At 36.9% G+C, this 14,997-nt stretch overlaps 1 protein-coding gene across 6 annotated transcripts in view; it reads right to left on the bottom strand.

Annotated features, from left to right (window-relative positions):
• Positions 1-14,997, bottom strand: part of PHF20 (PHD finger protein 20) — a 118,742-nt gene that overhangs the window by 59,792 nt on the left and 43,953 nt on the right. For 5 of the 6 annotated variants that reach the window (XM_072631374.1, XM_072631373.1, XM_072631376.1 and 2 more), the window contains exons 6-10: positions 13,371-13,755; positions 10,871-10,978; positions 10,037-10,216; positions 9,282-9,461; positions 383-658 (exon numbers count right to left, since the gene is read on the bottom strand). In XM_072631374.1, coding sequence (XP_072487475.1) covers positions 383-658; positions 9,282-9,461; positions 10,037-10,216; positions 10,871-10,978; positions 13,371-13,755 — 1,129 coding nt within the window. The remainder of the gene's footprint in view (positions 1-382; positions 659-9,281; positions 9,462-10,036; positions 10,217-10,870; positions 10,979-13,370; positions 13,756-14,997) is intronic. The other variant, XM_072631378.1, reaches the window with a different exon arrangement.

The following is a 14,997-nucleotide window of genomic DNA, read 5'->3' as shown; positions in this document are numbered from 1 at the left end:
CAGAAAGCTTCAGCACTTTTCAAATTATTTATTTAAATAATTTAGTTGACTAAATTATCTAAACCATAGCTCTCAGAACTTGAAATTATCCACGATTTCAGTCTCATCCAAGTAGGTCAGCTAGGATGTCCGTTTTACAGATGTGTTAACTGAGAGAGACCCAAACAGAAAGCAGAGAAGAACAGAATAGAACTCTGGCCTCTTGCTTCTGAAGGCAATGCTTTCAACTGAAGCCACAGTGGTAACACTGTGGTCATTGCCCTGGTTATCAATAAGAGAAACAGGCAGAAGATCTCAACGTATACTTTCCACTTCTACCACCAAAAATAAAAAGGGTAACAGGAACCCTCCATTAACCAACACGGCACACCCAGATACTTACGCAAGGAACTAGAGGTGATCCGCTTTCTGGTTAGCCCTTCTTGACTGGACTTTTCAGAAGCTAAAGAACTTCTTGTTTGGACGTGCCTCTTCACTGAATTCTCCTCAGATTCTGGCATCTTCTCCACTCCATGAAAATATTTCATGTGATAGTGCAGGAGTTTAGCTTTGCGGAAGAATTTTAAACAGTCCATGAAGGTGCATCTAAACTTGTGGTCTAGGTCGACAGTAGGAGCTTTTGAAGTAACAAATTCATCTCTCTTAAAAGTATTTGTTACTGTAAGAATAAAAACAAAGATCCCTGTTGCTTATCCTACACTTGTTAGCTGGCACATGATAGTCAAAACACAAAAGAACATGCATGCAAAAAACATCATTTGATGTGCAACACTAGCTGTGAAACAACAGATCAGCCTGCACTTCTGAGGGAGCCCTTCAGCCAGATGTAACCATGGGGGAAAGGGGGTGGGGGGCAGGTATCAACCAGGCAATGAAGGAATAGAGGCCAGAGAGGAAAAAAGGTGGGGGTGGGGGCAGGCTACAAGAAGGGAAGAATTAAAGAGAACTGAACCTACATTCATTTCTTAATGATGTTCTAGTCAGTTACCATCACTCACTCAAGGGTGGGATGGATAGACTTAGCAGCATTTTGTAGACTGATTAAAAGAAAATGTTTGAAAATTAAGAAATTTCAAAAAGATCTCTACTAAAGGGAAGTTAAGTAAAACTTAAATTTTGGTACAGAGTTTTTAAGACTATAGAACTATATGTGAAATAGGAAAAATAAACAATCTGTTTCAGCTGAATTAGGAAACATGGCAGAATGCAGACAATGAACACTTCTCTGGAAGAAAATTATTGAGAGTTACTGTTTCTGTATTAAAGTAAAATGAAATTGAAATGACCTGCTATTACTAAATTAACATTAAGAAACAGTAAAAATGTTTCACCAAATACATATGAATAAAATGACTCAAATTTCAAAAATGTAAATGTAAGACTATGAATTTATGACCAGAAATACAAAATACTGGAAATAATTCATAATATGTAAGAACTTTATTTTATACATAACCTTTTCAAGAAGAGGAAACATCCTATACATGTTAAATGTACTAGACAGATCATCTTGGCAAAGAATACACAAAGCTGGCTTTTTACTAACAATCTGAGAAGAGGGGAGGGATAAGCATTTATACAGTATCTACTATGTGCAAGTCACTATATTAGTCACTTTTTACAAATATCTCATTTGAGCTTCATTATTTCCATTTTACAGCTGAGAAAACTGAGGCAAACAGAGGTTAAGTGACTTGCCCAGGGTCACACAGTTAGTAAACATCTGAGGCTGGCTTTAAACTCAGGCCTTCCTGACTCTCAGCCCAGTGCTATATCCACTATGCCACCAAGCTGCCCCTCTTCCCTTCATACTCTCTTTCTCTCTATCTCATTCACTCACATACTCTCTCCCCTAAATGAAAAAATTTCCTTTTTTTTTTTTTAACAGTGGGTTCAATTAAGTTTCTGGCAATTCCAGTACTTCCCTTTCTAAAATCAAATTCACTAAAATTAAAAGTTCTTCATTTAAATCTTTCTTTTAAATAATTTTTACTTCTAAATGGTTCAAAGTTCATACTAGATCACATGTGAACAGTAAAATTATAATTTAAAGATAAAAGCTTTTCTTTAAATAGTTATCATAGCACGGCAAAAGACAAAATCTAAGAAAAGAATACCTAAAAATTCCTTTCCATCTTCCTCCCCAGGACAAAATTAGCAATTAAAGAGCATTTCACTCCAAATTAAATCCTAAGATGATTGGGAAAAGGTGGAACAAATAAGTGCTTTTCCAAAGAAAAAAATCAGTTTGGAATATTCAGGTAGCAAATTGATTAGTTTTAGGGATAAGAACAGTTACACACAGCAGAAGTTACAGCAGAGCCACAGGGCTCTCAGAACTCTGGGCTGTGACTCAGTATTACTTGTTAATGCCCTGAACAGGATGAGAATGACACTCAAGGTCACAGAGAAACTGCTGTCAATACCATATATTAAGCAGTCCCAACACACGCCACAACAATAAACACATTAAAAGCCAAAGAACAATCTTGTAATGTTCAAACTGGGAATGATACCCAAGATCACAGAGAACCTCAATATCATTTATAAAGCAGTCCCAATACACACCACAACAATAAATACATTAAAAGGCAGAGAAAAATCTCGTAATGTTTAAACTGTTTTAGTTCACCCTGACAAGGGAGAATGAGAGGCTCCAAACATATTCAGTGTTAAGCACAGAACAAGAGCCAGACCAATTCATAAAATACTAAAAGAACACACAAATTAGTATAAAGAAGGAATGCAAGAAGGAAAGGGAATAAAAGAATAATTTCATTTTGCTTAAGGCATGACAAACCTTTTATTAACACTATATCTTGCCAGCAGTAATTGACTGCTAAAATAAACAAACTCTGGGGATGGGCTATTCCTTTATTGTCTGGTCTAAGCAAATAGCAGTAACAAAAACAAGAAAAAATCTGGGATTAAGGCTCCCTGAAAAAACAAGTTTTAAGATTACAAGGAAAAGCAGAATCATTGGGAAAATTTGTCTTTTACACTATTGCTTTCCAGTAAAAATTAGTGTTTAAATACAACATTGCCTTGGAAAAAATTCTAACTAAAAGTAAATAGAAAAGAATGTATAGAGAAACAAAAATAAATATTATAGTAAAACCCTCTCCCTAGCATGCCTCAAGAGAGTGTTATATGGTAAGAAGAACATAAGACTTTCTTTTTGGTTCTAGAAACAGTATCCTCTACTATGTAAGGACAGCACATTATAGGGACAGTGGACACTGTGTTATGACTAATTACTCGAGTCATGGGAATGCTTAAATTGAGGGTATAGTGTTACTTGACTGCATTATTAAATAAATACCAGTATACTTTAGTTTCCAGCTCCTTGGACATACACAGGTAAATGTCATGTAGCTGTCTGATATTTGAAGAACAGGCTATATTGCCAGGCTGAGTCCTCACTACCTGCCTCAACACTCTTCACTGCAGGCACATGGGCCTACATCCTATTGTCCCTTCACCACATTCCATTTCCTGCCTCCAGGCCTTAGGCTGTGCCCCTTCTTGCCTCTGATTCTTGGAGCCCCTGGACTCCTTCAAGAAACATTCTCCTTCAGGAGGCATTTCATGATGATTTCAGTTGTTAGTACCCACCCCAAATATATTACATTTACATTTCTTTAGTATTCACTTGAATATACACATTTCTACACAGGAGAGTAACCTTTTTCATGGCTAGATAGCTATCTATATCTTTCTATCACTCCCCAAGAGCAGTGTTGGGCACTCGGCATGCACTCAATTAACGTTGCTCAATGATTCAATATTTCCCACAAAAAGCAAAAACTTGTGAACAAAACTGGCTCTTTTAAACTAACTACAAACTGAGTATGGCTCAGCCTCTGAAAATAAGCACCCATGACAGTTAACACTTTATAATATCTTAAATTGAGAGAGTTAGTTTCACAGCCCATCAGCAAAACAAAAAGGCACTGCTGATGCCCTGACCCACCTAAGGATACAGGGAAATGCTTTCTTGCGCTTTCCTGCCAGTACCCATCTGCCATCGACAAGAATGACTTTTTTTTATTTTTACTTTATTTATTTTTCAGTTCTCAACATCCACAAGATTTTGAATTCAAAATTTTCTCCCCATCTTTCCCCAGGACAGCATGCTACCCATCCATCCCTTCCTCCACTCTGTCCTCCCCTTTATTATCCACCCTTCTTCCATCCCCCTTCCCCTCTATTTTCCTGTAGGGTAAAACAGATTTCTATACTCCACTGTCTGTACAGCTTAATTTCCAGTTGCATGCTAAAACAATTTTTAACATTCATTATTAAAGCTTTGAGTTCCATATTCTCTCCCTCCCCACCTACCCTCATTGAGAAAACAAGCAATTCCATATAGGTCATACATATATAACAATGCAAAGCACTTCCATAATAGTTATGTTGTAAAAGACTAATCACATTCCCTCCTGTCCTATACTGCCCTCCATTTATTCCATTCTCTCCCTTGACCTGTCACAATAGTATTTCCCCAGTTTGCTGTCCCTTCTACTATCTTCCCTCTCCTATCCCCTTCCCCCTTACCTTCCTGCAGGGTAAAATAGATTTCCATATCCAATTGAGTATGTGTTATTCCCTCCTTAAGCCAAACCCCATGAGAGTAAGGCTTAATTATTTCCTTTCATCTCCCCCCTCTTCTCCTCCATTGTAACAGCTCTTTCATCCCTCTTTTATGTGAGATGATTTGCTACATTCTCTCTTTCCCTTTCTCTTACTCCTAGTACATTCAATTCAACAGAAAATTTTATTTTTTTAGGTATTCTCCCTTCATATTCAGCTCACCCTCTGCTTATGTGTGTGTGTGTATATATATATATATATATACACATACATATACATATACATATATACACACACATATATACACACATATATACACACACACATGCATATACACATGCACATCCATGTACATATACCTACACATACATAATATACACATACATACATACCCCTACACACCTATAGATATATTCCCCCCCATATTGGAATGTAAACAGTTCAACTTTAATGGGTTCCTTAAGGCTTCTCTTTCCTATTTACCTTTTCATGTTTCTTTTGATTCTTGTATTCAAAAGTCAAATTTTCTATTCAGCTCCGGTCTTCTCAATAAGAATGCTTGGAAGTCCTCTATTTCATTGAAATTCCATTTTTTCCCTTGAAGTATTATATTCAGTTTTGCTGGGTAGGTGATTCTTGGTTTTAATCCTATTTCCTTTGACTTCTGGAATATCGTATTCCAAGCCTGATCCCTTAAGTGTAGAAGCTGCTAAATCCTGTGTTATCCTGATTGTATTTCCACAATACTTGAATTGTTTCTTTCTGGCTGCTTGTAATATTTTCTCCTTGACCTGGGAACTCTGGAATTTGACTACAATATTCCTACAAGTTTTTGGGATCTATTTTAAGAGGTGACCACTGAATTCTTTCCATTTCTATTTTACCCTCTGGTTCTAGAATATCAGGGCAGTTTTCCTTAATAATTTCTTGGAAGATGATGTCTGGGCTCTTTTTTTGATCACGGTTTTCAAGCAGACCAAAAATTTTTAAATTATTTCTCCTGGATCTATTTTCCAGGTCAGTTGTTTTTCCAATGAGATATTTCACAGTCTTCTATTTTTTCATTCTTTTGGTTTTGGTTTTATAATTTCTTGGTTTCTCATACAATCATTAGCTTCCATCTGCTCCATTCTAATTTTTAAAGAACTACTTTCTTCAGTGAGCTTTTGAATCACCTTTTCCATTTGGTTAATTCTGCTTTTTAAAGCATTCTTCTCCTCATTGGCTTTTTAGGCCTCTTTTAAGAATGATTTTTAAAATGGTACCACTTAAAGACCAAAATGTACTAACTCTTCAAACCTGACATCTCACTGTTGGGCATATGTCCCAAGAAGAATAAAGAGAGACAAAACCATCCCATACACATCAAAATATTCACACCAACACTTTTACAGCAACAAAGAACTGAAAACAAGATAGATATCCATCACTTGGGGAGACAGCCAAAAATCAATGTGTTAATTGGCCCACCTGCTTTTTAACACTTCCGCCCAAATAAGTAGTCAACTGTTAATTATTTGGACATGATAAGCAGAAAGTTCTGATGCAAACAACAGAAAACCTCAAATCATTCATCTAGCTGAGAAAAATAAAATCCTAAAGTAAGTAAGAGTCCTATCCCTCACAGTAAGATCTATCTCTGCCCAAGACAGCTTTGAAAGATTCAAAGCCAAAAGGAAACTAGGAGATAGAGAACTAGCTCTTTCCTTTCTTCTAAAGTCTAGTCCCTCTCTCCAACCATCTACTACTGGACATTTCCACCTGGATATCCTAAAGGCAGTTAAAATGCACCATGTCCAAGCAGAATTCATTCTTTTTCTACCTAAATTCATCCTTTCTCCCTATTCCTACTTAGGCCCCACAACCTAGGGAGTCATTCTCAACTTTTCTTTCTCACCACCTATATCCAATCAGTTGCCAAGTTTTATGGAATTCGATCAACACAATATCTCTCAAGTCCATCTCCTCTCCACTTATGGTACAATCAACCTAGTTTAAGCTTTCCTCACCCAGACTACTGCAATAGCCTACTACTTTGGCCTCTTTGCATCCAACTTCTTTGCTTTCTACTTCATCCTCCACATACCTGTCAAATTGACATTGCAAAAGCAGAAGTCAAATCATGTCACCCCTCTGCTCAAAAAACTTCCTTGGGTTCCCCCATGGGCTCTAGGATGAAAGGTAAGCTCCTCTGCTGGGCATTTAAGGCCCCTTTACAATCTGGTTCCAGTCTATCATTCCAGGCTGACTACACATTACTCTCCTTTAAATACCCTATGCTCTACAAAAACTGGCTTAGTTACTGTCCCCCATACCAAATAGTATCTATCCAGCCCCCATGCTTTGCACAGGCTGCCCCCCACTTCTGGCATGTTCTACCTCCTACGCTCTGTCTTGGAGAAGCTCCCTTTCAAAGGTTAGCTCAATTGCTACCTCTTAAAGAGTCCTTTTCTGACTACCCCAGTTGTTAGACACATTGTTTAACCTCACTCAACCCTTTTATTGATTTTGCATGTATCCTGTATTTATATTGTGTGAACATGTTGTACCCATAAAAGATAAGCCTCATAGGACCAGGGACTGGCTTACCTTTGTGTTTGTATTCCCAGTCTCATTTAGTATCTAGAACATAGTATGTACTGAGGAAATGCTTACTGATTGATTTAACATCTAATCCAGCCCTCTCCAATTTATAGCTGAGGGAACTGAGTCCTACAAGTTAACTAAAAGTTTAAAAAAATGCCCAATGTTAGAATGGGAGTGAGCAGCAGAGGCAAGTTTCAAACCCCTCCTTTGATTCCAAATCTACTGTACCACTCTGAGTCAACATAATAAACAATGGGAATAAGTCAATCTTTTCGTTATGAAACCACATTTATGCAAGTTACACAGCAGCTAAAAAGGCCTAAAAATGTATTAAGTGTAAGAAGTCTAAGGTCCTTAAAACTTGTTACACCAAAACAGCTTTCAAAAATTGTATTTTTTAAAAAAATTTCGCGTTCATTATCCATATAAAATAAAATTCTACTGAGGAGTTAACATTATTCTTAATATTTGAAATTAAACTTTTGGAGGAAAAAACAGCTGATTCATATATACTTATTCAATACTATCAAAATGCTATTACATTTGGCACAAAACACTATTTTGTGTTTAAAAATGACAAGTATATTAAAGTTATATTAAATAACCTAATTTCATAATCCTTGGAATATGTATTACTTACATCTTACAGTATTATAAATGCAAAATGGGACTGACATTGCTTTTTTTAAATGCTTTAACTGGCTTGCTGAATATACAGTATAATAGCTATGTTGTTAGAAGCAGCTCTCAATATCTACTCACTTTTTTTTACCTGTTACTCCCCTGTTGTAGAATCATAACTGCATACAGCCTTCCTCTGTTTTCTAGTGTTCATCTCAAAAAGGTCACTTGAGTACTTCCTATACCAGCAAAGTAGACAATCTACCAAAAACTCTATCAAATTTATTTTTAAACTGTGCATCTAGGTCCATTTGTGAAATTCTCTACTATAATCAATCAGTCAAAAAAAACCTGATTAAGCAGCTACTAAGCAACTATAAAGGCCTAAAGAATGTATTTAAGTACAAGAAGTCTAAGGCCCTTAAAAGGTGCTACACTAAAATAGCTCAAAATTTGTTGTATGGCACAGTGGACAGAATATTGGCCTGGAGTCAGGAAGACTTGACTTCAAATCCAGACTCAGATACTTACTAGCTATATGATCCTGGGCAAGTAACTTAACTGTTTGCCTCAGTTTCTCATCTGTAAAAGAAGTTGCAGAAGGAAATGGCAAACTACTCCAGTATCTTTGTTAACAAAACCCTAAACAAGGTCACCAAGAGTCAGACACACTGAATAATCACAAAACTGTGCTGGGCACTGTGCCAAGTACTGAGGATACAAAGAAAATTAAAAGAGAGTTCCTGACTTTGAGGAGCTTGCAATCTAATAGTGAATACAATATGAAACAACCATGCAAAATCGAGCTGCACACTGGATAAACTGGAGATAATCAACTGCAGGATGGCACTAAAATTAAGAGATATCCCACAGAAGGTGGGATTTTAGCTGGGACCTGAAGGAAGCCAGGGAAAGCAGGAGATGGAGAAGGAGAAAGCGATAGATGGAGGAGAACATGGAGAGGGAGAGAGAAGAAAAGGAAGAGGGGAGAGAGAGGGAGAGGGAGAGAGAGAGAGAGAGAAAGAGAAAGAACACACATTTAATGCATGCAAATGCAAAATGACATTCCTAGATGTCATTTTCTTTCTATTTCAACTGTTTGACCTTCTTCACACAAAGACATAATTCAAAATGCTTTATCCAATATATTTTAACATTTGGAAAGAAGAAGGGTGTAAAGAGAAAGAAATATTTTGGTTTCATACCCAAACAAAATTTTAAAAATAGATTAAGCTGTTTAATTGCAATCACTATTTGAAAGCAAACCCCGCCACGTGCAAAGTGTTAGCAACTTTTAAATATGTTATGCAAAAAGAGAAAATTCATTATTAGAAGTTAAGCAGAATTTGTTTAATTAAGCAATCAAAGCAAAAGCAAAGAAATATATACTATTAGAAGGTAATCATGAGAAAGTTCTTATCAGTAACTCATCACAAATAATAGATATTCAAGTCTTATATTTGTTAGGGCTAAATTTGAACCTGTTACAGAAGAAATCTCTTTCAATTCAGCAAGTGGACAGGATAGTTCAACATCTACAGCTTTGTCTTCCATTGAATTGCAATTCAAATCAAATGCTGCAGTCTCCAATCCATCCACAAAGGATTGGTGTGTTAGTTCAGATGAGCTTTTATCAGACTGGACAGGAGACTCTAACTGACCTAAAAGAAAGAAAAAAATGGAAGCTTGGCAACCATACATTTCCCAGTCAAAAAACTACACAAAAATCATGGAATAGACAGTTGCACAATAACACAAGAGGACAGCCAGGTACTTTCTAACAAAGATTAACTTTCATAATGTATATTAAATTATTAAAAACCAAAGCTGAAATTAAGTAAATACACATTTAGGATTGACATCATTCCTAGATGAAAACAAAGGAGGAGCTAACTAAAGGAAAAAATGGAGTCACTGAGGGTGAAAATGTAGAAGAATAAAGAATAGGACATACAATCTAAGTTTGTTTTACAGAGTGGAAGAATCACATCAATAATGTGTATCTAAAACAACTTTGTGAAACTCTTAACATAGGGATATCGAAACCTGACTATAACATTTGAAAAATCTATCTTAGTAAAGAATAATGTACAGGAAATCACTTTAACACACTGAAGAATTTTATTTTAAGAGGATTTCTTATTTGTTTAAAGGTTTAATAAACTCCATTTCCCTAATTTATACATATTAGTTACCAGAAGAGCAATAAACTGGTACAGGACAGACAGGTACTTACCTTCTTCTGATTCCTTGGCAAGAAGCAGACTATCTTCTGAAGGAGCACTATCAACCACATTTGATAAGACCAAATCTGCATCTAAGATCTCATGGCTTCCACTGTTAGAAAGCCTTGATGATCGTCTTCTGGTCAAGTCTTTGTCATCATTTTCTGGGTAAGTTTTTGGCTTTTCCTGAGCTAAAATCCATTAATAGAGTTGTAGTCAGTTGTGGTTAATTTTAACATAGAAATACCAAAGCTAAGACTGACTTTCTGGGCTGGATTACCTGCTTATTCAGTATCTGCCAGAAACTTATGGAATCTTATTCCAGTACACAAAAGGAAACATTTTCCTTTTTTATACATTTTAAAAGGCTGTGATCTTGTTGCCAAAGGAAAATTTTACTTATATAAAGGTTTATGATCTAAAAATACATGAAATGGGGGGTCATTCACAAATTCTAGATATTAAAGTCTATTTGGAGACTCCCCACAAGTCCCAAATTACAATTTTGGAAGTCAATAATATGGTTTATACAGCATTTTGCTCTGAATGAGAAACTAAAATAATTGCCAAGTCATTAAAGTTATATCACAGTATGTTCAAAATCAAATGTACTATCCTTCATGTTATTAACTCACCCTCAGAACAGGATATAGTTAAATATTTGTTTTCCTAACATCAGTTAAGGTTTTGCACCAGCCTCACCCCATGCTCTACTGTGGAATAGCTTCAAATATGCAAGATAACTAAGTAATATAAGACAAAAGTTATCACTTTAGCTTCATCAAAACCATGATCTATCAATCAAGCTAAAGATTCTCTCTCTTGTGCACACACAAAATACTCACATGAATTTTTTTCAAGCCTGGAGCGCTTCAATGGAATTTCAGTTCCTTTTGATATTTTTCGGCGTCTTAATTCCAATGTTATAGGTTGCAAAGTTTGGGAATTTGGTTCTACAAAATCAATGCAAATTTTAAAAAATGAGAAGAAAACCAAGCTAACTTCATTGACACATTCAAGGACATATATCTCTTTATGAAAATTACCTCATAATCAGTTAATTTGTTTGCTTTATGTAAGAAAAGCAAGTCCAATTGTTCTCGTTCTTTCACCATTGCCTCATAAAGGTAGAAGGAGCTATTCATCAAGTTATTATCCATAAAAGAGGTGCTGACACATTGCAGACAACTAATATAAAGCAGCATATATGTTCCACTTCTCTTTTACATTTTACTCCTATCACAAACCTTTTAACTCAACCTTCATTACTCCAACTCATACTCACGTTCCCCTAAGCCTTGGTGCTCAAATGTCAAAATAATTAACTTTCTTGAAAAAGTGTCAAAGAGCTATGATAACCAACTAAATTAATATCTGACAATGTAAATATTTTTAAAAGCCATTTCTCCTATCCTTTAGTATCATAGATCTAGAGGTGGAATAGCCCTTGCTCAGAAGCTATCTAGTCCAAACTCTTCATTTTACAGATGAGAAAACCTAGACCCAAAGTAACACAGGCAAACTGTATGAGTTGTGATTTGAACTTCTGACTCCAAAGCCAAGGTTCCTTCCACTTTACCAGGCTATTTTCCAAAGTCTTCTAGGCTCTCATAGGAACTCTCAGTGAAATGACTGACTGGTAAGTATACAGTAAGAATGCTGTATAGATACCATCATAAAGTCTAATTCCTAAACTCTTTTACATGATTATGGTTTCAAACTCTATCTGGAAAATCAGGTAACTTAAAGTTACCTAGTATGAATATAAGAAATATGAGAATATCTTGATATGGGATCTCATAAACAATTTCATAAAGCTTAACTGAATTTGCTGTTATAGTATACTCTCTACTTTCTATACTATACTTTCACTATTCTTGGCAAAGAATTTTTCATTATTCTTTGCTCTTTTTATTCTTAATTCTTACTGGCATAATTTAGCGATGTCTGTTACTGATACTGCCAACTGTTTGTTTCTAAGCAAAAATAATTATTTCTACCTACTCAAGGAGGCTAAGCACCAAAAAGATAACTAGCTTGGGGGGAGGGGTAAAAGAATCTCATCAAAAGCTGATTTTCACCCATCAAAGCTTATCCCTTCAGTCTCCTCTTCCCCTTTCCCCCTCCCCACCCCTTCTCTCATATAAAGTAGGGTACAAGGAAACAAAGTGGAAGAGCTAGATAACTTCCTGGTCCTTCAGGAGGAATTTCATTTCACAGTTTGAATTTTTTTTTTTAGATTTGTGAATATCTTGAGCATATACAGGTCTACACAACATCCCATTATTCAGAAGGGAATACAAAAACACATTCCAAAGTCAAACACAGATTACATTCATTACAACCAAAAATATATGTAACCCAAGAAGCTCCCAAACTCCACTGAACAGAACTTTTTCAAGTAATTTTTACAACAAATTCCAAGGCAACAAAATAATCTGAATAATCTCTTAGAGTTTGTTGTAACAGAATTTTACTTAATATCATCTGTACACTGGATCAGAGAACATTGTCATACAGAACAGACTATTATAGAGCTGGAACGGACCTTTGAGTCCAAATTCACCCTATCATATTACAGAGGGGAGAAAATGAGATCCAGGAAGTTCACACACAGCAAGTTTGCGTTACAATTCAAACCCAGTTTTCCTGAGTTCTGTTTTGATGTCCTTTTGTGCTTTAGCATATTACCTTTTGTCTAGGAACAAAGAGACACAATTTAACAATTGAAAAAATACTGTACTATCCTATAGTCTTCCAAACTATCTTTGAAAACTGCCTCTGGATTACAAACTTCATGCCACTTCCCCTTCCCAGCTGTAGTACATCTTTAAACACTTGTCTTTCAATGTATCCTGATACATATGGCTAACTTTTCCTATCGTATTTACATTGTCTTGATTTAATTTTGAAACTCTTCTCTTTGATGAATAATTGACTTAGTTTGAGTTTCCTTTCAGCAGTTGCTAATATGGTGACATAAATGAAATTAATCAAATATGCACAAGCAAAAAGCATCTGAATTTGTTGAAATAGTTTATGTCTGCATGAAAGTTTCTTCTGTATAACTATCAATGCAGTTCCAAATGCAACTGTGCATGTCAACTTCAAAAAATAATCTGCTGACTTGCTGATGTCATTGCTTAAGGACAACAGCACAATTCAATTCTCTATGTATATTTATAATCTCAGAGACAGCACCTGGATATTAAAGAACTTTTCCAAGCCAGTGAAAATTGTGTCACTTTGTGTTACAACTCCTCTTCACCATAACAAACAGATCATTTCCTGCAGAAAAGTCATGCTGGAGTTTCTGCAACTACATGCATGCTCTTCAGAACTCACCAGATGGAGGTATGGAAGGGGGCCGGCCTCGCTTTCTTTTGGGTTCTCTTAGATTTTCCTGTGAATTCTTCACAATGTCATTCTCAGGCTTCTTGTCTGCCTGCGTCTCCCCAGAATATTCCCTATCATTTTCTGAAATATTCTCCTTGTCTTCTTTCTCATTCTTTGGCAGACCTTTTTCAGACCCCTTCCCTTTTTCAGGACTGACTAACTTTCCTTCTCTGTCAGGCTGTCTGGGTCTCTTTTCAGCCTTTAAAGTCTTGTCATCTTTGTCTTTCTTAGCATGAGTAGGCGCTTTTCTCTGCTCTTTAAACTTCTCTCGGTTATCAGGAGATGAAAGGCTTTCATTATCCTTTTCTTTAGGCCTGGCATTGCCCACAATATTCTAAAACAAGGAAAATAGCAGTGAGAAATATTTTTGTGATTACTTACAGTTTTAAAGTGGAAGGCTTCTACAAAGATTGAAAGACAAATAAATATGAGATGACATTTATTCTATGTCCACCTAGCACTGCTTTGTTCAAAAGAATCATTCAAATGTGATTGTTTAAAAATACCTTCAAAACTTAAAAAAACAAAAAGGTTTACCATACTCCTATGTTTTTGATAAGTAATGGGTTTGAAATCTGGTTCTCCAATTCTATAAAGAATTCACTACCCTGAGAGGAGGAGCCAAGATGGCGGAGTAGAAAGATACACATATGCTAGCTCCGAACCCACAGCCCATAAAATATCTGTAAAGAAGAACTCCCAACAAATTCTGGAGCAGCAGAAGCCACAGAACACGGAGTGGAGGAGATTTCTGTTCCAGAGAGCCCTGAAAAACAGGTACCAAAGGTCCCTCGTGCACAGGACCCAGAGCGGAGCCCAGCCCTGCCTTGGCTGCGGGGCACCGAGAGGAGCAGATCCAAGCAGGCTTCAGGGATGGAATCTCTAGCAGACATGCAGGTCCCTCCACCCACAGGCGCCAGGGGTGAGTGAGAGAATCCTTTTGGCTCGCAGGGAGGGGAACAGGGTATCTCTATGGCTCGGGGGGCCCCCTCAGGAGGCAGCAGCAGACAGGGGCTCCCCAAGCAGGCAGGAGCCCAGATCCATTGTTGAAGGTCTCTGCATAAACCCCCTGAGGGAACTGAGCCCTGTGAGGTGGCCCTGCCCCCACCTGAGCACCTGAACCTAATCTCACACTGAATAGCAGACCTGCCCCCACCCAAAGCCCTGAGGCTGGGAAGCAACATTTGAATCTCAGACCCCAAGTGCTGGCTGGGTAGATCTGGAGGTGAGGTGGGGGTGGAAAGAAAGCTCAGAAGTCAAGTCACTGGCTGGGAAAATGCCCAGAAAAGGGAAAAAAAATAAGACCATAGAAGGTTACTTTCTTGGTGAACAGATATCTCCTCCCTTCCTTTTGGATGAGGAAGAACAAGGCTTACCATCAGGGAAAGACACAGAAGTCAAGGCTTCTGTATCCCAAACATCCAGAATAAATATTCAATGAGCTCAGGCCATGGAAGAGCTCAAAAAGGATTTTGAAAATCAAGTTAGAGAGGTGGAGGAAAAACTGGAAAGAGAAATGAGAGAGATGCAAGAAAAGCATGAAAAGCAGGTCAACACATTGCTAAAGGAGACCCAA

Source organism: Notamacropus eugenii, chromosome 1 (assembly GCF_028372415.1).
Source record: "Notamacropus eugenii isolate mMacEug1 chromosome 1, mMacEug1.pri_v2, whole genome shotgun sequence".
Taxonomy (NCBI): Eukaryota; Metazoa; Chordata; class Mammalia; order Diprotodontia; family Macropodidae; genus Notamacropus; species Notamacropus eugenii.
The sequence above is the reverse complement of the archived record's forward strand: the minus strand, read 5'-3'. Positions and strand labels throughout refer to the sequence as shown.